The following is a 22,937-nucleotide window of genomic DNA, read 5'->3' as shown; positions in this document are numbered from 1 at the left end:
GCATGTTCAGGGATTGGGAATGGGAGGAATCTAGGGTGAACAACCAGGGGGCTATAAGTATCCCGAGGATCCTTATCAAAGGGGCAACCATGGACCATTGGCATATGGAATCCACATACTCACCTGAAACATATACATCTATGCCTATCGCCCTATTTAATGCCCTATCTTTCAACCTCTTGCCGACAGGGGTCTCGTGGTCTCTTCATTTAAGCTTTGGTTCCTTTTACCGCGCCTTGTTAGCTTGTTAGCTTGTTAGCTTATGGGTCTGCCGATCGCGATATGATGTCAAAGTGGTTCCGCTACGGAGACACTCCGCATTCCCATGTCCGGACACAGGGTGGAAGAGCGAGATCTAGCTCTTTTGTTCTGCTTTGCCAGATTTCGCTATCTCTGCATATATAGGATTTATGGTTGAGGGGGACATTCCTAGGGTCGTGTAACCAGTGTAGGTTCTAGAAGGTCAGGCTGTCGATCCACGTGGCCTATCATAGGTAGACTGGAATGCTATCTGATAACATAGTAATTCGAACACTAACTAAATTCTAAGTTGGACCCAAGTTGGCTTAACAACTCTGCCCCGGAGTGGGTCGACTCCAGGTCTTATCATTAGGTCAGGTAAGACATTCGCCGGAAAATGATAAGCCTAGTTAGCTTTTAATCTGCTGTTAACCTTAATAAGTCCTGCCTAACTTGCCCGAGACTCTTATTCGCCCTTATCTCTAACTTCCAACTCAATTTGACCGCGGTCCCGGACCGCGCCAATCCAAATGCGGGGGTTCGTCCGGAGACCCTTATATATCATTCCCTCTATCTTCTAGACCTTCTACCATACAACAACTACACACACTATACACAATGCGCAGCTCACTAGATGCCACCGCCGACGAGGCGCTGGCCCGTATGGGCTACAAGAGCGAACTACCCCGAAACCTAAGCATGATGAGCATCCTTGGTCTTTCCTTTGCCATTATGGCCGCGCCATTCGGTCTCAGTACGACCCTCTATATCACCCTCGCGGACGGTCTATCCGTGACTATTATCTGGGGCTGGGTATTCGTCACCCTCATCTCCATCGCTATCGCCGCGTCCCTGGCTGAGATCTGTGCCGTCTACCCCACGGCTGGCGGTGTCTACTATTGGAGTGCGATGTTGTCAACTCGTCGCTGGGCACCGCTGATGTCGTTCATTGATGGTTGGTTGACTCTGGTCGGGAATTGGACGGTGACGCTCAGTATTATTTTCTCTGGGGGTCAGTTGATTCTCAGTGCTATCTCGATTTTTGATGAAACCTTTGTCGCCAATGCCTGGCAGACGGTGCTGATGTTCTGGGCGGTCATGCTGTTCTGTGCCTTGGTTAACATCTTCCTCTCGCGGTGGTTGGATCTCATCAATAAGGTCTGTATCTTTTGGACTGCTGCCAGTGTCATCATCATTATGATCACACTGTTGACTATGGCCGATGACCGTCGCGACGGCGAATTTGTTTTTGCTCACTTTGATGCTTCCACAAGTGGCTGGCCCTCGGGATGGGCGTTCTGTGTCGGGTTGCTGCAGGCAGCATACACCTTGACCGGATACGGCATGGTCGCGGCGATGTGCGAAGAGGTCCAGAACCCACACCGTGAGGTGCCCAAGGCTATCGTGCTGTCGGTCGTGGCCGCTGGAATTACCGGTCTCCTCTATTTGATCCCGATCCTGTTCGTCATGCCCAATGTGGAGATGTTACGGAATGTGGCGAGCGGCCAACCCATTGGCCTGCTCTTCAAGACGGTGACAGGATCCGCTGGAGGTGGCTTTGGTCTGCTCTTCCTGGTTCTGGGGATCATGCTCTTTGCAGGCATTGGGTCCCTGACAGCTGCCAGTCGCTGTACCTATGCATTCGCACGCGACGGAGCCATCCCTGGCTTCAAGCTTTGGCGCAAGGTCAACCCCACGCTAGATGTGCCTGTATGGGCGGTGATCCTGTCTGCGACCGTGGATGGTCTCCTAGGATTGATCTATTTCGGCTCGACTGCGGCATTCAACTCTTTCACCGGTGTCGCCACCATTTGTCTTTCCACTTCCTATGGACTGCCCATTCTCATTTCCATGATCCGAGGACGACAGGATGTGAAGGGCTCTTCTTATTCTCTGGGTCGCTTTGGATATGTGATCAATGGCATTACCATTGCTTGGATTGTTCTGGCGGTCGCTCTCTTCTGCATGCCTGTCACTCTGCCCGTCACCCCCGAGTCGATGAACTATGCCAGCGTTGTCTTTGCGGCATTTGCGAGCATCAGTATCTTTTGGTACTTTGTCTATGCGCGGAAACATTTCACTGGCCCACCGGTAAGCAGTGAGGAGGCACGCGCAGCTACGGATCTTATGACTGGGACGGCGTTAGATACGGAACAGGCCATGGAAGCGGTGAAGAAGATGCCTAGCGACTAGATACTTATTTTGTACATTAACATATTAACACATCTTAAACAATTATTTTTGTACTTAATTTCGCACAGATCGTGTAGCGCGTACTCGGACAATCACAAGTGCCTGACGATCTCGCCCCGAGAGCCGCGGTCCAAATCAAACACGCCACTTCTCGGTTCCCCTAATATCATAGACAGACGAGAACTTGACTACGTGGAGATTTGAAGACGTGAATACCTATACCGCTATACTAGAACAGCTAACAGTCCAGTCCACAGTCATCAATCCGGGGAAAGCTACGTTCCGAGGAACTTATCGGAACATCTCCCAGGGAAAAAGGGAAACACATCCCCATTCTCCCCCCTTGCCCAACTTCCAATATATTCTATTCTATACTCGAATTCACTCGAATTACACTCGACTGCTCTCATGAGGTCAAGCCGATGATCCCCGCTTCCATGACAGGCACCGGACTTCTTATCGCGCCATGTCGGACTCTGTAGGTGCGTGACACCTGCTCATCCTCCTTGCAGTCTCGTATACTGACACGTTACTCTCTCCAGACCGCGTCTTCGTCCATGCCCTCAATACCGTTAAGCGGATTCCCCGGACGGGGACCGCGCGCCCTCCCGCCGCCGAGCGCTTGAAGCTCTATGGCTTGTACAAGCAGAGCATGGGTGAGTCTACACCGGAGAACTGAGATACGGGGTACGCGGTACAGGGCTAACCGCTGACAGAGGGGGATGTCGAGGGTGTAATGGATCGTCCGATTGGGAATACTCCCGAGGTACATGCTGAGTGTGAGAAGTGGTATGTCGCATGCTTAGTCTACACTTGTGCCGTTGATGCTTGATCAATCGCTGACCATGGGTTCCTTTCTGGCAGGGATGCATGGTACGCTCAGCGCGACATGTCGCGCACCGAAGCCAAACGCCGCTACATCTCCACCTTGATCGATACAATGCACCAGTACGCATCGCAAACGCCCGAAGCGCGCGAACTCGTTTCCGAGCTTGAGTTTGTCTGGGATCAGATCAAGTTCAATACTGCTTCGTCGTCTTCTTCTAGTCCCCTTAACACCGTTGGCGTTCCGCACTTATCGCGCAGTGCTTATGGGAGTATAGGGAGTCGGTTGGCGCAGTCGACTGAGGACTTTGAACGTCCTGATCGGAGGGATGATATTACCACCCGTCGAGATCGGGATTCCCGGTTACGGGTTCTCAGTCCGGTTAGCCAGCCCGAGGAAGAGGAATATTATCGACGGAGGCCTATAGACGATGAAGATCAGGATCCTAATGACGATGACGAGGAAGATGAAGAGTATGAAGAAGCCCGCGATAGCTTGTATGAAGACCAAGACCCAGATCAGGAACCCGATCATGCCAGCACCAATACCAATACTAATACTGATGCCGACGCCTCACATCGACATCGCAAACATGCCTCTGCAATAAGCATAGGCAGCAGTGGTCTTCACCGTCGAGACTCCCAGTCCCAAGGTGATCCTGTCAACCCCCGGAATAGCCGTTGGCGCCGTCGAGTCGAGCAGGCCTTAACGAAAATGACGGCTGAGATTGCTGCCGTGCGCGAGCAGATGGAGGCGCGTTCTGTTGCTCAGCGCAGGCGCTCGGGTCTGTGGGCTTGGATCAAGTGGATGCTGTGGATTGCTGTGCGGCAGATTCTGTGGGATCTGGCTATGCTCGGCATGTTGTTGATTTGGATGCGGTTGCGTGGTGATCGTCGTGTTGAGGCTCGGCTTAAGACTGGCTGGGCTGCATTGAAGGCTCGGCTGGGGAAGCTGAAGCTTAAGAGGGTTGATATGCCTATCTTGCCTTGAATATTTGGGTTTATATCCGTCTTCTTCTTTTCTGCATTGCTTTTGGCATTAAATCCCCGTGTTGGAGTTCTTGTCCTTACTTACTTTTCTTGTGTCTATTTCTTTGTCCAGTATATATGGGTTTCAATTGAGGTTCGGGATTTCTTATTCCTTTTCATTCTTGGTTGGCTTGTCTGGGTGTGTACGATGCTGTCTAGCTGGAGTTGGGTTCATTCTTGGTTCAAGGCAACAGGAATGTATGTCCTCAATAGATGCAGTCATTGACTGGTGCAGGGTGTGGGTGATAGACGAATAGACGGTACTTGAAAATGCATGAAACTGCTCATTCATCTCATGTGGTCGAGGCCCAAGCTCAAATTCAGTTCACATGTTGTCTTCGATTTCCCTAAGCGCCTGTGTATCAAACCGAGGATACATCAAGCCAGCACGGCATGAATCAGGGTTTAACGCGTTAGCGGAGCACTCAGCAGATGCCTGCGAATACCTTGAAGCGTATGATCTTATACACCGAGGCAAGGAAGAGATATACCCCATAAGAGAATATTGAGCAGAAAATCATTTAACCATTCCTGATGCCAATAGATATTTACACAAACATACACCGGATTGACAGTCGAGCATCCAAATAAAACAGGGATAAAGAAATAAGACGGAGCCCATATAGCGGGGGAAGAAGGGGGCGCGAGAGTAGTCAGGGCGGGTCTAGATGGGACAAAATAAATCGCAATGCTTTAGTACTGCGGTCCAGTGTACTGAGCGTACTTCTGCTTGGGGCGCAGATGAACGGGGACCTGGCCCTCGGGCGCACCAGGGAGGGTCTTCTTCAGGCCCTAGAACGATGTATTGTTAGCTGGGTCGTGGCAATCTCATGAATGCAAAATGATTGCATTGGTCAATGGGTGCATACCAATTTGTCGAAAACACACTTGCTGAGGTTCATCTCAGCCTTGCGGCACTCCCACAGGTGGTGGTTGTTGTTCTCGAGGCACTCCCAGTGGGACTTGAACTGATCCAGGCAGTGGGTGTTGATATCCTTGAGACTGTGACGGGTCAATTTCTCTCCTTACGCCAATTTGTAAAAGCAACACATACACGCTAGCGGCACAGCGCGTAACCTTGCGACCCTCCTTCAAGCAATCAATCTCCCCGCGGCCATTTGCCTCGTCCTTGCACTTCATATAATCGTCATTGAAGGCCCGGCACCGGTCACCGATGTAAAAGGCTGCGCTGTGGAGGGGCGCAGATGTGGCACCAATCTCCTCCACCTTGGGGATGTGGTCGGGCATGGGCGTGGTGTCCACCAGGACATGCTGGTTGAAGCTGTGGGAGGGGGAAGTTAGCTTTGTTTTGGCCTAGGGAAGTAGACCTAGGTGCATACCGAGGATCTCTCTGAGCCATGGTGACGGTTGATATGAGGGGAAGGTGCAATTGCAAGACTTGGAGATCGAGAGAGCTGCGGGTTGCGGAAAGGTCGGTTTTTGGCTTGGCGCTGATTGGCCGAGGGCATGGAGTCACGTGATGTGTGTTCACAAAAGAGCAAAAACAATTGAGACGATTCAGCGGGCAAATGCGATCAATTGTTGTCTATAAACTGCCCTTTGTTTTCCAGTCAGAATTGCGTTGAATAGAAATTCGCTGGTTGCTCAATCACGTGACCCAAACAAATCGAGCTCCGGTGCTCTTCTTTCTCGGACAGCTCCCCATCAGCTTTCTTACTTCCAACTTTCATTCCCCGGGCTATGCGACCTGGATCTGTCGCTTTTTCCCTTACAGTCCTGTTAGTTCTATTCTGCTCGTCTATCGACGCCCTCTCAACGCGCTCGCTTCAGTCCATACTTTTTTTTTTTGGCGGAACCAGATCGCGCCTTTCAATTGCCCACCATGACTTCTCTCTTCGGAGCGCCCGCCCAGAACACCGGCAGTAGCCTGTTTGGCAACACTGCGAACAAGTCACCCTTCGGTGGTACGACAACCGGTGCCCAATCCACCGCTACGGGAATGTTCGGGCAACAGAACCAGCAGCAAGGATCGCTCGGCGGTTCAACATTCGGCGCCAGTACTACACCTCAGACACAACAATCAGGAGGCTTGTTCGGAAATGTACAGAAGCCCCAGAACAACCTACTCGGCGGAAGTACCTTCGGGCAGCCGCAGCAGCAGCAACAGCCGCAGCAACAGAGCAGCGTATTCGGAACCTCGCTTGGACAGAAACCACAAGGCTCTCTCTTTGGTGGCAACACTCAACAGGCAACTGGCCTCGGAGGTGGATCGCTCCTGGGCAACCAGCAGCAACAAGCGCAGCAACCACAGCAATCGCAATTCGGCCAAACTACCATGGCTACACCACAGGGCCAGCAGCAGCAGCCTCCCCTGTCATCAAGCCTATGGTCTCCCGGCCGTGCGATCACTGGAGGTGAGCATTTTCTACTCTTTCCCCGCATGGCAGATACTAATCTATTTAACTAGTGCACCGGACCGTTCCCATGCAGATCGCAATTGTCAAGGACAAGTGGGATCCCCCCAGTCAATCCTCGCCATTCCGAGCATATCTCTATAACAATGTCGGCGAGGAGGCCGCACCTTTCTACCAACCGGGCCCCGAGGATGATCATACAAAGTGGGAGGAAGCTTTGCGCAAGCGCCCCGGTCCGGGGTATGTCCCTGTACTTGTGAAGGGCTTCTGGGAGCTCGGCAAGCGCGCTCAGCGACAAAGAGACTTCCTTACCATGATGCAATCGCGCCTGCATGAGATCAACAACTGCCTGACTGAGCTTCTTTCGAAGCATGACCTCAACCTGTCCATTAAGATCGCCGACGCCCGTCGGAAACATATTATTCTCAGCAAACGGTGCCTCGCCCTTGCTGCCAAGACACAGATCCTCCGCAACCGAGGCTACGCCATGGATGAGGCAGAAGAGGAGCTGAAAAAGAAGCTTACCCAGCTGGAACGTTCTGTCTTTGACCCGTCGATTAATGGCCGTGGCGAAGAGATCTGGGCCCGTATGCTGGCCATTCATGAGCACTCCAAGCGACTGCAGGCGGAGTTGGATCGTGCTGGCGTGAGCGTGACACCCGCTGAAGACGATATCGATGAGCAGACTTTGAAGACAGCGAAGAAGGTTCGTTACCTTATTTGCATGCTATTGGAACCGCCTACTGACTATCTTAGATTCTCGATGACTACCACTCCCAGATTCAGCATCTCCAGAAGGAAATGGAGTCTATCAAGAAGGACTTTGAAGAAGCGAAGAGCGCGAACGGAAACTGATTACTTTCTTTCAGCTCAGCTGCCATTCAAGTCTCAAGTTCATCTGTTTCTATTCATCTTGACGGTCATGGGAGTACTGGCGTTCTAGGGGACCGGACCATTGTAATGCATACTTGAATACGATCTCATCTGCCATACCTTCTTGCCAACTCGTTTTCCATGAAAAATCATCTTGTAATTTCTAGTTTGTTCTATATCCGACAAAACACAGAAAACACCAAGCATGTACAATAGTAATACAAGTCCCAACTGCAAGCCAAATCCAAAGATATTGATGAGCCAGAGCTATCCATAGTTTAGACATATGTGGTCCATCATATCTAACTTGGAATATTGCCACGTTGGGAGAAAACCTCATCTCACTCAAGGTGACCGCGCGCAATCATAACCAGCGATTGAGCCAGCTCGGGGAAGAAACGAAGGGCGACGAATCAACCGCTTAAAGGAACTTGCGGACGAAGTCGACGGCGAAGGGAGCTATTATTTGACATGTATGTTAGTTCCAGGGCACTCATCAACATGTGTCTCTTCATGTTCTCTCAAGCTGTTTGCTCAGAAACTTCAGTGACGTCCACGGGTGGACTCGGAGGCTCGACTTACAAAGGTAGAGGAGGAAACCACCAGCGAGAACCATCTGGACAGTCTGGCTGGCCTCAATCTCACCAGCCTGTAAAATATGTTAATATCGAATTGGCCGGGGCCGATGCCACGATGTGCTGACCTTGATCTCTTCCTTGGAGATCTGTTCTTGACCTTGAGATATGTTAGTTAACTGTAGCTTGAAAGACAGAGATCAAGCATACCTGGGGCAAACATTGTGAATAGAGATGGGAGGAGATGTGGAAGAGTAGATGTTGAGGTGAGGAGTTGAGAGTTGCGTAGGAGAAAGAAATCACGGGAGCACAGACCATCTCATCTTCTCTTTTGCCTTCACTTGACTGCCACCCTCTCTATTCTTCACTTCTATCTCGATCTTCGTGCATATTGCTGTTTTTCTACTTCATATATCGATATTTCTCGCCACATCATATCGCTCTCGGATTTCCGCGCCGCTACAGCAGGGCGTTGAGATTGGACAACGTACCGTGACTTGGTCGCGATACATCCCCTAACTGAACTCTCACCTTTGCAACCTCTCATACCACAATGTCCGCCTCCCCTGAGCACCAAGCGGCTGTGTCCGCTGCTTCCCCCGAACGCGAAGTTCCCGAGAAAGTCGCATCCCCGATTGCCGGTGACGACGAAGTGGATGCCAGACCGGCGGAACCTGCTGCTGAATTTGACGACAATGCGGAGGATGCTGCCGAGCAAGGTGGAGACGACGAAGATGATGACGAGAAGCTTTCAGACGATGAGTCGATCCTGTCCGAGGTCGACGAGGCACAATTCGAGAACTTCGACCCCGAGAACGTGGACGTTGAAGACCGCCCACAGCTTGCTATCGACGAGGACAACCTGAAGCTAATTGGTCGCCACAAGCGCAAGCGCACTGAGGGTGACGAGAGTCGGCCGCGCCGAAAGGAGGGTCGTCGGGAGAAGAAGAGCCGTCGTGCTGCCGATGCGGATGGAGAGGAGGGTGGCTCGTCCCGCCGACGTGAGCGCAAGAAGCGCGAGGAGCAGCCTGATACTGACGAGGAGACTCTTGATCCGGAGACCCGTACGTTCGCGGATTACTAGCTACTGGCTCTCCATTGGGCTCAATTTATGGTGATACTAACAGCCCATGTGTTATAGGACGTCGCCGAGCTCTTGATCGTGCAATGGACCAGGCAATGAAGAAACCCGCTAAGAGACGATTCCGCAAGCAAGATGGCATTGTATGTGCTATACTCCACCTTAGCCTTCATCCTACTGACTATACAAGGATCTGGAATCTATGGCCGACGCCGAAATCGAGGATATGCGCAAGCGCATGACACACGCCGCACAGATGGATGCGATCAGTCGCCAAGAAGGAAAGCCCGCCATGCACAAGCTCAAGCTCCTCCCAGAAGTTACCATGCTCCTCAATCGGAACCAGTACATCAATGCCTTGGTTGATCCCGAAATCAACCTGTTGGAAGCCGTGCGGTTCTTCCTTGAACCCTTGGACGATGGAGCCATGCCTGCCTATAATATCCAGCGCGACCTACTGACCTGCCTGACCAAGTTACCTATCAACAAGGATGCTCTTATCGCCAGTGGAATCGGAAAGGTGATTGTCTTCTACACCAAGAGCAAGCGCACCGAGCGCCGCATCAAGGAAGTGGCAGAGAAGTTGCTGGCAGAATGGACTCGGCCTATCCTACAGCGCAGCGATGATTACTCGAAGCGTGTGTTCCAGCAGGCCGATTACGATCCTACGTATGTCCCTTGCCATGCACCGTTTGCGCGCCATTTACTAACAGTTGTATAGGAAGGTTGTCAAGCGCACAGTTCCCACGGCCGAGGTTGTCGCTGCTGAAGCTCGCGCCCGTGAGATGCTTCCTCCTCGTCTTGCCAACCGTGCTCGTGTCGACCGCACCCAAGTCAGCTACACCGTGGTTCCGCGCCAGACCGCCGTACGAGAGAGTCAGTTTGCGCGCCCCCTGGGTGCCAGTGGCGAGGACCGTTTCCGTAAGATGCAAGCCCGACAAGTGGCAGCTAAGAAAGCCTCTCGCCGGTAAGGGCGGCATGCTCAATTTGTAATATTCCAGGCTCAGGCCACATGTATCGAGAATTTTTCGCGGTGTTTGGGCGTTCGGGATGGATCGGGGATCAGGGATTTGACTACAACCCCAGCATAAGCCAGATATCAGGAAAGCAAGGCCAATTACAACAAAGCTGTCATCAATCTCAGACCTTAAATCTTAATAAAGCGCCTCTTCAACAATGTTGTCAGGTATCTCCCATATCAAAGTGAACGGCAAATCCGAGGCCGAACTTCGACCGGAGCCAATCGCCAGGAGAAAGAGCAGACCCCGACACACACGTCATTCCGGCCTTTGCGGAATTCCAACTTAACTTATATCTTACGACTTTCATCTCTTTTCCTCATCTCTCATACATCATACACAGACACAATGAAGCTCCTAACCAAGGAAGAAGAAGATGCGCACTATCGGTACGCCAATCATTTGCAAATTTAATCCATACTAACCGATTCTCCCAGCTCCGTCGTCAAAGGTGGCACCATCGGCGGCCTCACCGGTCTAGCTGGAGGTGTAGCAGGTGTCCTCCTGGCCTCGCGCCGCTTCCACACAATCCGCAACCTGACCGTGCCTATGAAGTCTTTCCTGGTAACATCATCGGGTACTTTCGTCGGAATCATCGCCGCCGACCACGCCTCCCGCGATTTCGAAGCTAAGAACAACGCCGAGCGCCAATGGTACGATAGCCGTGAAGAGCGTCTGCGTGCCGAAGAAATTCGCGGCCTGAGCTTCACCGATCGCGCTGCTGCTTTCGCTCGCCGTGAGAAGTATAAGATCATCAGCGCCACCTGGGTTGCCTCCATGGTTGGCTCGTTCGTGCTCGTCAGTCGTAACCCTGGTCTTACCGGACAGCAGAAGCTTGTTCAAGCTCGTGTCTATGCCCAGGGTCTGACTCTCGGTGTGCTGTGTGCTTCGGCTGCTTTTGAGATTTCCGATCAGCGCCGTGGTCGTGGTATTCTTGACTCGAAGAAGCAGAAGGGTGCTAAGGTGGAAGAGGTCGAGTCTCCTTCTCACCCGGCTTCAAGTGTCCAAGATAGTGACCTCTGGAAGGACATGGTTGCTGCTGAAGAACAACGCTTGAGCAAGAAGCACCAGGATCTTTATGAGCACCATGAGAAGCAGCAGGCCAAGCCTGCTGCCCAGGAGAAGAAGGCTGAGTCCAAGCCCGCCGAGGAAGAGTCAAAGTCCGAGGAGAAGGAGTCAAAGTCCGATGACAGTGATGATGAGAAGAAGGACGCCGAGTCAGAGAAGAAGAACTAAACTGCTCTGATGTTGTCCTGTCTGATTGTTGAATACTCCCACTGCCTCATTGATTGAGGTCCATGGAACTTCGCTATCCACCGCTCTTCCACTTACCTCTCGGGAGCCTTATGCGCTCCATTGAACAATAAAGATCGATGACGAGAGGGGGCGGTGATATTTCCGAGAACACTGGGGGCAGGTGGCCTTTCGCTGTTTGGTCATCATCGCCCGTACATAATTTCGCATTTCTTTCTGGCGTTTCCTTATTCGTGTCTAAAGGGTTCGCGCAGCCTTAAAAGTGACATTAGTTTGATCGTGTCCACCTGTATGATACTACTTAAGATTATATTCTGAATCTTATTCTCTGCTCCATTGATTCACTCGATTTATACAATGGTACATTCAGGTAGCACGAGATAGTATAGTAGATATCGGTCATGATATGGTGACGTGGGTATAGGAGCCTAATACGGGCATTGTAACACTAAATAAACAGGAAACCGGAGCCCCGGATAGATCACAGACATCCTAGCCAAGATACCTCTCAGGGAATAAGATTAGAAAGTTTCATCTTCCAGCCGTTCCATACGGCGGATCACGCTTGGGCTCTGATCGTCATCAAAGTCATCTGTAATGTCACCAGCTCCCGCAGTAGCGAGCAAATCAGTTACAATGCGCTTAGAAGCTTCCTTGGCTAGAACATAAAGTTAGCTTAATACCAGAAAAAAGACAGAATCCCAAAAGGCTTACCAGGAGTCCTCATGAGTCGACTCTGAGGAATATGAAATTGCATCGTCTTTGGCGGACTGGGCCCAAGATCATCGTCGTCATAATCCAGGTCATCATCGCTATCCCACATGGCCGACTTGCCTGCAGACTTCTTGGCAGGTGTCAACACGCTCATGCCAGGTTTAGGAATCCCGCGCATGCGACTGCTGCTTGTCCGTCTCTTGCGGTTCGTGCCCGGGGTATCGAAACCCTTGATAGGAGATGAGAAGATCTCCGAGTGAAGCTGAGGCGCCTCGGGTTCCGGGCTGGAAATCGGGGAGTCGTCATATCCATATCGGGAGGTAGACTCGGCAGGCTTTGGGGTGATGTTGAATTTGGATCGGGTATTTGTGCCTCCGCCGACGTTACGGAATCCCTTTCCAAGGGGTGTAGCTTGCACTCGGTAAGTTTTGTCGAGCATTTGGTGGAGGACTGGGTCTGAAGTCTTTTGGTATCGACGGTCTTGGGTGGTTGGCTGGCGAACGGAAGACGCAGGGGGGATGAACGGCGAGGACATCGGGGTGTTGGCAGACACGCCGCGCGGGAAAAATGGCTGTCGGCCTGGGGTGGATGGGAGAGTTGACGAGTCTTGGATATCGAACGGGGCTTCTGACTCATTGACTTGTTTCCTCAGGTTCTCGTAGGATGAGGAATAGTCCATGGAGGAGGTCGTGATATCGTCATCGGCCGGGTGATGTTGGGTTTGGGCGCGTGGAGTGCTATGGGAGGAGATTGCAAGATCCGTCAGATCCAGATCACCTCCATGATCATGGCATGGGGTGCCAAGGCGCTGAGAAGAGGGCGACTCTTGTGATATCGTCTCATCCAGGCTGATGCTTTGGGTTATGTCGGCGGACAGTTCCTCCTCCGTGGCTGTAGGCTCCTGCACGGTATCTTCATCATTGTTACATTCCTCGTAGCCGGACAGAGATACGTTGGCACTAGCTTCGAAGAATTGCTTCCAGAACTGAGGCGGAGTCAGTAAATGTGAGTCTGGTTGATATACTCCCCGGAGACCTGCTCACCTTGGAACCCTCCCAGACATCCCGGGAATGCTCCGTGTATTGTTCCACAAGAGGTAAGATACTCGTAGTAACAATCCGATGAGCTTGGCTGAAGTTGTGGTCGATCTCTGCAAGACATCGGGGTAAGTGCTTTGTTTGTTTACTTTTTGTGTTTTGACGTACCTTGCAGCGTCAGGGTGATAGATTGTTCCAACTTCTCGAGTTCCTCAGTGAGAGACAAAGGCCGCTGGGCCTGAGAAGGTCGAGACATGGCCGTGAAAGAACAACTGAGCTTGGAATGGAAGCTGAATGGAAGCTCAAGTCACGTCGACGCGGGGAACCCAAAGCGGTGTGTGAGGGCATGAGGATAAGGGCTGGGTGGGGTCATGTGGCATGATAAGCAGGCATCAGAGCATCAGAGCATCAGAGCGCCATCATCTTATCTTCTTCACTATCCAGGTGGGATTACTTGAGGGATAGTTGAGAGTCGTCATGCCAGCACCGCTTGCAAAAGGTACAGGCTTCTGCTTTCCTGGTTTTTGACCTTCCGGATCATCCGGACTCTTATCAGCCCTATACTAACCCCAGCAGGTATCATAATCACTGTCTCTGTTCTCGTCGCAGCAGGCATCGCCGTATACGAGTCTCCGCAGTTTAAGCAATGGGTGACTACCTCGCGGCGCAAGATTGCCTTAGCTCTGCATAACCTCGGCGATGAGATCCAACCACAAGAGTTGACCAGGGAGGACATTTCTATGACCGAGGAAGTTGGAGAGGTCGCCGAAGAACGCAGACGAATTGCTCGTGCGGAGATTATGCGACGAAGTACGCTTATGGAATCACGGCGCAAGGCCCAGTCAGACCGATCTCTTGGTAGTTTTGACGCACTCGTCGACAGCGATGGCAACCTGCGCACACCTAAAGACAATGCCTCTGGTGCCCATTCCAGCACAGGAGCTGGCGCTAGCTCGACCGGAGTCGATATCGGTACCTCGGGCGCTTTCCGACGAGGAGGTAAACAGATCCAGGTTGACTCCTCTAACATGGACCGAGATCGGCTGCATCTCGACATTCCTTCAACTCCTGCTTCAAACGATCCGTCGGAGTCTATTGTTCAATTTACGCCTACTTCCGAAGCACTTGATCATGATAGCCTCTTTGACCCTTTCTCGCCCAGCTCACCCCAATCCGCCTCTGGCTCCTCTGGCTCGAGCCATACAGAAGACCACCAGCAGGTGTACTATGCTCACCCTCATTCTGCAGTCAACAGTACTTACCAGCATGATCTACTTGCGGACTTAGATGGATTCGGTCATGGAGATGCTCAGTCTGCCCATGATGTCTCGGCTGCCCCTTCTACAACTGGAACATTTAGCCACATCGGAGGATTCAACGATGAAACCTCGGATGGTACTCTTAGTGATCTTGGTGGGCGCTCGGTTGGCGGCGCAGCTACTCCTGCAAGCTGGTCTGAGGTTGGAAGTGTAATTAGCAGCGAGGATGCCGGTCATCAACGGTTGCTATGATGGGATTAGGACATTATGGGAACGGATGGATTATCTTATGGCGTGAGCTGACTTGGTTAGATATGGATTTGCTATGGTTGGAGTATGGCGCGACTCATTTATGGTTGCTCTTCCATTTTGATTTGATAATTCTGCTGATTTAATACAATACTTTGCCCATCGAGGCAATTCAGTGAGCAGAGTAACCGCTTTAAGGCTAAGTATGCAATATTTGTGGATAATCGACCCAGTGTGCTCCAAGTTGGGAGTTGCGGATATGCCGGGTGGAGTTCACTCTTCCCCAGATATCCCCGTCATAGACCCTGAGTACTGCTTCACATGTCATCATCCCCATTTAATTTGTTCCTGCCTTCCAAATATTTCAGGAACATAAAAGATAGAGCCTTCGTTTGATGACGTGCAGTCTTTTCAGGACACAGATCACGCTTTTATTGATCGTCTTGATCCGTGTATCATCGAAGATGGCTCAGGTCGAGTCGTCTGGGATAATGAGATCTACAACTTCCTGTCTGAGCCTGTTCCTGAAACTGCCAGCCCGGAGTTATGGCGACAGGCTCAACTTGTTGCCAAACAAGGCCTTTACAAGGTTGTCGATGGCATTTACCAGATCAGAGGCTTCGATCTCTCCAATATGACGGTGATTGAGGGGACCAAAGGAATCATTGTGATCGACTCGTCTTACTTCGGTGGAGTGTGCAAACGCTGCCCTTGAGATTTATCGCAAGAACCGTGGCAACAAAGCCCTGAACGGCATGCTCTACACGCACTCTAGCGCTGATCATTTTGGCGGAGCAGAGGGCATATTATCCAGAAGCGAAGCGTCTCAAGTTCCAGTAATTGCTCCTCGTGGGTCCCTCGAGCATGCTGTCAGTGAAAACATCTTCGCAGGCAAGCTATGGCTCGCAGAGCTGGATATATATATGGAAACGAATTGCCCAAAGGTCCCCGGGGCCAGATCAGTGCCGGACTATGTGCAACCGTCTTCTCAGGCACCATTACTATCGTCCCGCCAAATCTCAATGTTACTCACACGGTTCAGACTGAGGTTATCGATGGCGTGGAACTAATCTTCCAAGTTACGCCTGGGACAGAGGCACCGGCTGAGATGAACTTCTTCCTCATCTCTGGACGATGTGCATGGCCGAGAACGCCACTCAATGTCTCCACAATATTTCGACTCTTCGAGGGGTAGCTGTCAGAGATGCGCTTGCGTGGTCATCTTACTTGGATGAGTCAATCTCACTTTATTCAGAGAAAACAGAAGTTGCATACACTTCGCGTCATTGGACGATGGGGAAAAGAGAGGGTATACACTTATCTCACTCAGCAACGGGACCTCTATGCCTTTTTGCATGACCAGACAGTCCGTTTGATGTACCAAGGACTCACTGGTATTGAGATCGCCGAAGACTTCACGCTTCCACCAAAACTCCAGACGGCTTGGCATACACAAGGCTTCTACGGCTCAGTCAGTCACAACCTCAAGGCAATCTATCAACGCTATATGACCTGGTCTGACGGTAATCCATCTCATGTGTGGGAACACCCACCAGTTGAATCTGCGAGACGCTACGTTGATTGCATGGGTGGTGCTGAAGAAGTCATTAAGAAGGCTCAAGGGTACGTGAAGCAAGGAGACCTACGCTTTGCGGCCACACTTCTGAATCATGTTGTTTTCTCCGATCCAGAAAACAAAGCCGAGAAAATTATGCTGGCTTCAACATAAGAAAGACTCGGCTTCGGCTCCGAGAACGGCCCGTGGCGCAACTTTTACCTGTCTGGTGCTGGTGAGCTACGCGGTCAAACGCTTCATAAGAATCTACTCTCCGACCAGACGGAGATACTAATGGCTCTGTCTCTTCATTAGCTCTTTGCTTCCATTGCTGTGCGAGTCGACGGTTATAAAGCATAGGAACGTGATTCCACGATCGATTTGTATGTGACTGATATAAAGGAGAAATGCCGTCTCGTTGCCAGCAACGGGGCTTTAATCCATCGGACTGGGTCGAAACAGGGAGAGCCACAGTTTGGTACGACCGACTACTCATGCTCGATGTCCCATCTCAGCCGTTGCTGTTGTTAGCCACGGGAATATTTGGAGGCATAGAGAGTGATTCGGAGATCGTTCAAACTTTGCGAAGTTGTTGTCTCTCATTGTGAGTTTTGATGAGGAGTTCAACATCGTTGTACCATGATTTTCAACAAATGGAATGTGTGCGAATCATGTTCTTCTTCTGGGCTGTAGAACTTGTGCATGTGAATCAACCTTTGGTCCAGGAAGATACTTCCCATATCCGTGCTCTAATTCGGTGATATTTCACTCCTACGCTTAAAGGACTCAATATATATACTTTACAAAAACCAAAGTAAATGAGAAGGGAAGAGAAAGGTAAAAGATATTTCCAACAGCAAGAAATAAGTAGGTAAAAAGCGTCTAACTTTATATGGTATATTTATCAACACAGGTCACTTCTATATGCATTTGTTCTGTTTCTTCAAACCGCTCGCTGCCTCCGCTCCAATGCAATGATTGTTGCCTTTCTGCCTTTGCGTAAGGCGAAGAAGACTAATAAAGGATGAAAATGCAAATACAAGAATTGAGGGGGAAAATGAGAAAGAGATCAGAAAGCAGAGTATCACCGGCAGTATCAAATTTGGCAAAAGCTGGATTACACCTTGTAGGTTGAATATTGGGAAGATGCTGGCCCAGGCTATATTGCCTAAAGCATGATTATCATGATCCGCGGGGATCACTCATTCGGAGCGCGCACTCTTCGTCTTCTTGCTTCTGAGCTTCATCATCAAAAAGACCAGGGCATAAGAGGAAATGCAGAAAAGGGCCGTAATGCCAGTCTAGAAAATACATCAGTAAGTGGAACAGGTGAAGCCGACGGAGTACTCACGTCTCTCCAAGAATAGTATTTTTCCCGAATATTGAATGTTTTCGCGTAGTCTGCACCCTGAGAGAATTGACAAAACGAACATGTTCCGGTGGAGTTTGCGTCGAGCAGGTAGCCAGTCTGCGTCGCGAGGAAATCGGCCATGTAGTCACCGCAAGTCTGGCCTGAAGGTGCAGTAAATTCCACGAACTCTGAAGCCTCGCATTTGACCTTGACATCCCAGATTACTGGACCAAAAAGACCACCAACCAGATAGGTGAAAGGGTCCAAGTAGTAAATCCAGTAGCGCCAGAATGGCTGCATAGATGAGTACGGGACGACCACACCACAGAAACTGACCAGGCCAGCACCAATGAGAACTGGGTTCATGACGGCAGCGAAGTACTCATTCGGTGCATAGGCCGCAATTGCCTGTCCGATGGAGGTATAGAGGAACTCGTAGACTATTTTCTTGTTAGTGCCAATCGGCATTTGAATACAGTGGCACTTACAAATCATCTGAAGGTAAACTTGACCGGAAATACTCGCCGTGGCAGGGAATCCCGCGGTGAAGTACCAGCACAGGAAGTATAGCGTGGCACAGATAATCAGGTACGGAATCTCAGTGATCGTCTGCGCTCCAATGAATGCAATCCAACTGTAGGTTTTGGACTATATGGACATATCATCAGCTTTGGACATATCACAACATCGACGGAGGTGCTCACCTTCTTCTCTCGGGTTTCAAAAATGTCTCGGTTGTGCAAGAAAAACGGTTGCATCTGGTTAATACAGCCGGGGGCAACAAAGATGAAATTGAAAATGGCAAAAAGCCTGAGCTGAAGGGCGAAGGTGCCATCTCCAATTTTCCAAAAAGTGAAGCCGCTGAAAAGCGCGGCGAAAATGTGAAGAATGATCTTGTTCCACATGTAGTCCTGTAGATAGGTTAGTTCGAGTCCTGTCTTGTAGGATGCTTTTGTGGCAACGTACCGGTGACCGCCAGATATGGACGCTGAGGCGCTTGGAGACCTCCTTGAATTGGAACCAGTGAGAGGTCGCATAGTCGGATGTATCTTCAACATAATCCGCGGCGGCTTTGCTGGACGCATTGAGTGCGTCCAATTGGGCGAGTGCCTTTTCACGCTCCTCTGATTTGTTCCAAACATCGACCCAATCCGTTTTGTCAGTGGCGCTTCCTTGGACAACTTCAATGATGTGTTCGGCAGGGTTGGCGTCCGGTGGGCATGGTGCTCCGTTTTTGGCGAAGTATTCAAGAATCTTGTGTGATTCCTTGCCTGTCTCTCCGAAGTATGTCATTTTTCCACCCTTCGCCAACAATAGAAGACCGTCGAACGCATCGAATAGCACCGCAGAAGGTTGATGAATAGTACACTGGATAAATTAATACCCGAAAGATGTCTGGTTATACATGTGTGTCTTACCAGAACAGCTTGCCCTCCATCGACCAAACGTCGGAGGAAACGCAGAATATTGAACGCACTTTGTCCATCAAGACCGGAAGTAGGTTCATCCAAAAACAACAATGTAGGCTTTGCGACAAGTTCGACACCAAGCGTAACACGTTTCCTCTGTTCAATACTGAGACCAGCACCGGGCACTATGTGCATGTTAGAATTTAAGCTCACAGCTTTGTAAACTCAAGCAGACTTACCTCCAATCAGAGCGTCACTAATGTCCCTCAGTTCCAGAAGGTCAATGATATGGTCAACATAAGCAATCGTCTCTTCATATGGCACGGTAGATGGTTGGCGAAGAGTGGCCGAGAAGCGCAGAGCCTCCTGGACAGTAGCGGTTTCGAGGTGTACATCCATCTGCTCACAGTATCCTGTCGTTCGCTGGAAACTGATTCCGACAGGTCGACCATCAATCAAGACGGATCCAATAATCTCTCCGCTGTCCTTTCGTTGGGCCAGAACATCCAAGAGGGTCGTTTTGCCAGCACCAGACGCTCCCATTAAAGCAACCAAGTTTCCGGGTTGGACAAATCCAAAGACCTTGTTGAGAAGTTGCTTTTTCTCGCCGTGGAAGGGCACATGGTAGTCGAGATCCTTCCAAGTGAAGGTTGATTGCTTCACAGATCCTAGGAGAGCACTTGGGTCTGCTAGTTCTCGTGGCTGCGAGGTCTCGTCTTCTTGCTTCTTCTCACTGCCACGCTTGTAAAGCAGAACGGAAGAACCGCTTTGGTTGTTTCGTAATTCGAGGCCAGTGGAAGTCAAAAAGATGAAGAAAATCCAGAAACCAGCGAGGATTCCAAAGCTTCTCCAGATGTGATGGTAGGAGTAACTGTACTGCTCCTTGATGTATTTCGCGCCATCGATCATGCCTTGGTCATCACTTCCAAGAACCGAGCATCCACGGTGTGGAGATGCCGAGCTTGAGTATCCAGCTCCATAAGGAATGTAATCTGGCTCGATACACTTCAAGGTCCTGCCAACGAACTCATTCGCCATCAAAGCTTCAAACGCATATGCACCGGGATTGAGATAGAAGATCCATCGGAACCAGACGTGCATCTTTTGGAATGGAATGAGGTAACCTGTTGATTGTAAGTCTCCTGTCCATCATGTTGATCAGTGGTATTCTTACCTCCATAGACAAAGAAGACTGTGGACAGCAGGCCAGAGATCTTGGATGCATTTCCGAACGTCTTGCAAACAGCACCCACTGATCGGAACAGTTGAATAAAAGCCAGTGTCTGCATGATAACGATAATCCAGAATGTAAAAAACCTTCCGGCATCCATCTGCAGGGCAGCCATGAAATACAAGATTAATGAGAAGCAGGTAACTTGTATAATCACAACGGGAATGTCAGTTATGGCGTTGGCGATGGCAAAGGCTGTCGGGCGATAGAATCCAAATCGCTTTTGGCGTGATAAAATCGGCCTGCCCATGTACGATCCTACCGTCTCGGACAGTGATTCGAGCAAGAAGTAAAGTACCGGGAAGAATAGAACGCCTGGTCTCAAGAAGATAGAACTACTGTCTTCTGCCAGGTTGTAGAACAAACTACCACACACAAGAGCCTGAATGATTGCAGAGCAGACCTTGACCATCTGAAGATGTAGCAGTTAGCACTAATTCTCGAACCACCATAGATATATCCCAACTTACCAGTGAAAATTTATCTCCCCACATAATTTGGAACTGCCTAACTGTGCAGGCGCCAATCTGGGACCAGAGTTTGGCTGTGTAAGGACTTGTTTTCCGCGGAATATGTTGTTTTCCCTTTTCACTGGCCACCGCCATTTTGAGGTCTTCAGTTTCATAAGTGAGCTTCTCCGGGGGAACAATAGCATCGAGCTGTTCTCTGTAGACGGCGCTGTTGTGGTAGCAGGACTCAAATTCCTCGGGAGTGTTTGGCACTTTCTTTTCGTAACCGGGTCGCACGGTGCGCTCAGTCGAGACGGTAACTGAAGTAAGGAAGTCGGCGATGTTGGCGCCCTTTGGGCAGATGAATCCGAGGTCTTCGAAGTATTGTCTCGCGAGACGACGAGAGCCGTAGTATGTGACCCGACCTTCAGCCAATACCAGGACCTTGTCGAACTGATCATAAATCCCATTGCCAGCTTGGTAGGTTGTAGTGACGATAGTCTTGTCATTGCGATCAGCTTCGCGACGGAGCATACGAGCAAATTCCACAGCTGATTTGGAATCCAAGCCTCGAGTAGGGTTGTCCCACATTTGGACAGGGCTCTGCATTTAATTTAGTATCTATTACAGCCGATTCGAAGCTCGTAGACTCACCTGTCCAGCCATGACTTCAGCCAACGAGACACGCTTGCGTTCGCCACCAGAAACACCTCGAATAAATTCGTTACCGACCATGGTCTTCTTCGTATGTCCTATTCCGAGTGAATCCAGGATGCCATCACGATGGTCTTGGACAAAATCCTTGCGGTTTCTCAAATGATCTGGGCGTTCATCGGGAACTTTGTTGCGAAGAGCGAATTTGATTGTTCGGTTCACAGATAGCGATGCAAAATGAAGATCATCTAGGAAAAAGGACGTTACTACTGGGTTAAATATGGCTTCAACGGCAATTGAATACCTTCGTTGTTGAACATGATTTGCTGGCGATAGCGCTTTGCTTCTTTATGGTCCATAGCTCCATAGTTAGTGGTACCGGAGACCTCGTCGAAGCTATCACGGTCATTTGCAAGGACACGGAGTAGGGATGTACATCCAGAGCCTGGACGTCCCAAAACAAGAAGCTATACAAGTTAGCACTTCATCTTATTGCCGTTAGGGATCTGAGTATTAAAGCATACCATTTCTCCAGGCTTGACTTGGCCTCCAATATCCTTGAGAATAGTCTGAAAAATATGTAAGTATATACTCCTCAATTTGTGGAGGTAGCCCTACTCTTTTGGGGCGATCGCCGCGCTTGATCAGGCCTCCGAGTTGTCGCGGATCGATTTCAGACCATAGTGTACTTCCTAATGCGGCATCTGGTGCCGTTACTCGGACATTGAGGTCACGGAAAGTCACTGTCAGTCGCTTGCGAATCTGGCCTGGCCCGTTTTCCAGGTCGACTGGGGTTGCTGTGCCCGAAGATGGGGTTTCCATTACGGGCAGGAGATGCCAACTAAAATTGCGGCAGATTATTCAAGATCAATCTGAAGGTTGGTTCAGGTACAATTATAGAGGCAGAATTATCTCCGTATCTCAAGGAGGCGTCCAGGAACTCTTATATTGCAGATTTATTGGGTCTATACCTTGTAAATCCATAATGCCGAGATGTGTGGATCTGCCCGGATCTAGATACGCATACAGTTAAAACGAGAACGGTACACGCCCGATATACCTTGATGTATCAGTTAGCCCTAGAAAATAACGTGTTAGCATGGATATCGTATACCCGAGCTACTCGGATATATACACTCGGACCACCCCAAAGACCCACCCTAGCAATAGCGATCTTTCATTGGTCTTCAAGCCGATTTCCGTGGCTTCTAGAGCTCTACAAGAAGGATCCGCTGGAACTCGGATATAGAAAACCAACGATTGGCGTTCACGAATGAAGGCTTCGGTGCCCGTGGGTTCTTTTCTTAGTATAAAACAGGGGTAGACCCAGTAGATCATTTGTCATTCTCTTCATGCACGGATTTACGCCATCGACCGAGTTTTATTCCACCGTGAGTCAGCTGCCGGTATCCTATCAACATATTTGGTCCACTTCAATGGATTAGGTCTGTAGAAAGTTCCCGAAATATCTAAGGATAGCTGCTAAATGACGTTTGAAAAAGATCAAAAAATTACCTAAACCCGGCCCAGCATCCATCCCAATTAGCCGATTTTTGTATCAAATG

At 50.2% G+C, this 22,937-nt stretch overlaps 10 protein-coding genes across 10 annotated transcripts; 6 read left to right on the top strand and 4 right to left on the bottom strand.

Annotated features, from left to right (window-relative positions):
• Nucleotides 1–858: 858 nt before the first annotated feature.
• PENARI_c003G04869 (putative GABA permease) lies at nucleotides 859–2,433 on the top strand (the record flags this gene model as incomplete). The annotated part of the gene is made up of 1 exon (XM_022628339.1): nucleotides 859–2,433. The coding sequence occupies one exon, from the start codon at nucleotides 859–861 to the stop codon at nucleotides 2,431–2,433; it is 1,575 nt and encodes a 524-aa protein (XP_022492032.1).
• A 466-nt stretch (nucleotides 2,434–2,899) lies between these two features.
• PENARI_c003G11964 (acyl-CoA-binding domain-containing protein) lies at nucleotides 2,900–4,249 on the top strand (the record flags this gene model as incomplete). The annotated part of the gene is made up of 4 exons (XM_022628830.1): nucleotides 2,900–2,915; nucleotides 2,976–3,089; nucleotides 3,150–3,222; nucleotides 3,298–4,249. 4 exons carry the CDS (start codon nucleotides 2,900–2,902, stop codon nucleotides 4,247–4,249), a joined length of 1,155 nt encoding a protein of 384 aa, XP_022491975.1.
• Nucleotides 4,250–4,980: 731 nt separating this feature from the next.
• PENARI_c003G02126 (coiled-coil-helix-coiled-coil-helix domain-containing protein) lies at nucleotides 4,981–5,647 on the bottom strand (the record flags this gene model as incomplete). The annotated part of the gene is made up of 4 exons (XM_022628151.1): nucleotides 4,981–5,079; nucleotides 5,157–5,289; nucleotides 5,342–5,569; nucleotides 5,628–5,647. The coding sequence occupies 4 exons, from the start codon at nucleotides 5,645–5,647 to the stop codon at nucleotides 4,981–4,983; spliced, it is 480 nt and encodes a 159-aa protein (XP_022491955.1).
• A 483-nt stretch (nucleotides 5,648–6,130) lies between these two features.
• PENARI_c003G06138 (putative nucleoporin) lies at nucleotides 6,131–7,517 on the top strand (the record flags this gene model as incomplete). Its single annotated transcript, XM_022628424.1, has 3 exons — nucleotides 6,131–6,662; nucleotides 6,716–7,368; nucleotides 7,419–7,517. 3 exons carry the CDS (start codon nucleotides 6,131–6,133, stop codon nucleotides 7,515–7,517), a joined length of 1,284 nt encoding a protein of 427 aa, XP_022491776.1.
• A 439-nt stretch (nucleotides 7,518–7,956) lies between these two features.
• PENARI_c003G08805 (uncharacterized protein) lies at nucleotides 7,957–8,333 on the bottom strand (the record flags this gene model as incomplete). The annotated part of the gene is made up of 4 exons (XM_022628613.1): nucleotides 7,957–7,994; nucleotides 8,118–8,184; nucleotides 8,239–8,270; nucleotides 8,321–8,333. The coding sequence occupies 4 exons, from the start codon at nucleotides 8,331–8,333 to the stop codon at nucleotides 7,957–7,959; spliced, it is 150 nt and encodes a 49-aa protein (XP_022491790.1).
• Nucleotides 8,334–8,663: 330 nt separating this feature from the next.
• On the top strand, nucleotides 8,664–10,162 carry PENARI_c003G10536 (transcription factor SPN1; the record flags this gene model as incomplete). Its single annotated transcript, XM_022628734.1, has 4 exons — nucleotides 8,664–9,174; nucleotides 9,252–9,334; nucleotides 9,382–9,860; nucleotides 9,913–10,162. 4 exons carry the CDS (start codon nucleotides 8,664–8,666, stop codon nucleotides 10,160–10,162), a joined length of 1,323 nt encoding a protein of 440 aa, XP_022491429.1.
• A 396-nt stretch (nucleotides 10,163–10,558) lies between these two features.
• On the top strand, nucleotides 10,559–11,446 carry PENARI_c003G04695 (HIG1 domain-containing protein; the record flags this gene model as incomplete). The annotated part of the gene is made up of 2 exons (XM_022628323.1): nucleotides 10,559–10,599; nucleotides 10,648–11,446. The coding sequence occupies 2 exons, from the start codon at nucleotides 10,559–10,561 to the stop codon at nucleotides 11,444–11,446; spliced, it is 840 nt and encodes a 279-aa protein (XP_022491627.1).
• A 539-nt stretch (nucleotides 11,447–11,985) lies between these two features.
• Nucleotides 11,986–13,471, bottom strand: PENARI_c003G05806 (DASH complex subunit ASK1; the record flags this gene model as incomplete). The annotated part of the gene is made up of 4 exons (XM_022628402.1): nucleotides 11,986–12,122; nucleotides 12,179–13,163; nucleotides 13,222–13,328; nucleotides 13,384–13,471. The coding sequence occupies 4 exons, from the start codon at nucleotides 13,469–13,471 to the stop codon at nucleotides 11,986–11,988; spliced, it is 1,317 nt and encodes a 438-aa protein (XP_022491847.1).
• Nucleotides 13,472–13,692: 221 nt separating this feature from the next.
• PENARI_c003G10808 (uncharacterized protein) lies at nucleotides 13,693–16,593 on the top strand (the record flags this gene model as incomplete). Its single annotated transcript, XM_022628754.1, has 6 exons — nucleotides 13,693–13,735; nucleotides 13,792–14,684; nucleotides 15,139–15,363; nucleotides 15,419–15,592; nucleotides 16,054–16,346; nucleotides 16,458–16,593. 6 exons carry the CDS (start codon nucleotides 13,693–13,695, stop codon nucleotides 16,591–16,593), a joined length of 1,764 nt encoding a protein of 587 aa, XP_022491569.1.
• Nucleotides 16,594–17,480: 887 nt separating this feature from the next.
• On the bottom strand, nucleotides 17,481–22,194 carry PENARI_c003G09804 (putative ABC multidrug transporter; the record flags this gene model as incomplete). Its single annotated transcript, XM_022628688.1, has 13 exons — nucleotides 17,481–17,579; nucleotides 17,630–18,069; nucleotides 18,118–18,277; nucleotides 18,334–18,540; nucleotides 18,596–18,997; nucleotides 19,048–19,223; nucleotides 19,278–20,162; nucleotides 20,213–20,681; nucleotides 20,740–21,321; nucleotides 21,373–21,620; nucleotides 21,677–21,839; nucleotides 21,897–21,941; nucleotides 21,991–22,194. The coding sequence occupies 13 exons, from the start codon at nucleotides 22,192–22,194 to the stop codon at nucleotides 17,481–17,483; spliced, it is 4,080 nt and encodes a 1,359-aa protein (XP_022491964.1).
• Between the last annotated feature and the right edge of the window lie 743 nt (nucleotides 22,195–22,937).

This window comes from Penicillium arizonense, assembly GCF_001773325.1.
Source record: "Penicillium arizonense strain CBS 141311 chromosome Unknown PENARI_contig003, whole genome shotgun sequence".
Taxonomy (NCBI): Eukaryota; Fungi; Ascomycota; class Eurotiomycetes; order Eurotiales; family Aspergillaceae; genus Penicillium; species Penicillium arizonense.
Note: the sequence above shows the minus strand (reverse complement) of the source record. Positions and strands in the feature narration are given on the sequence as shown.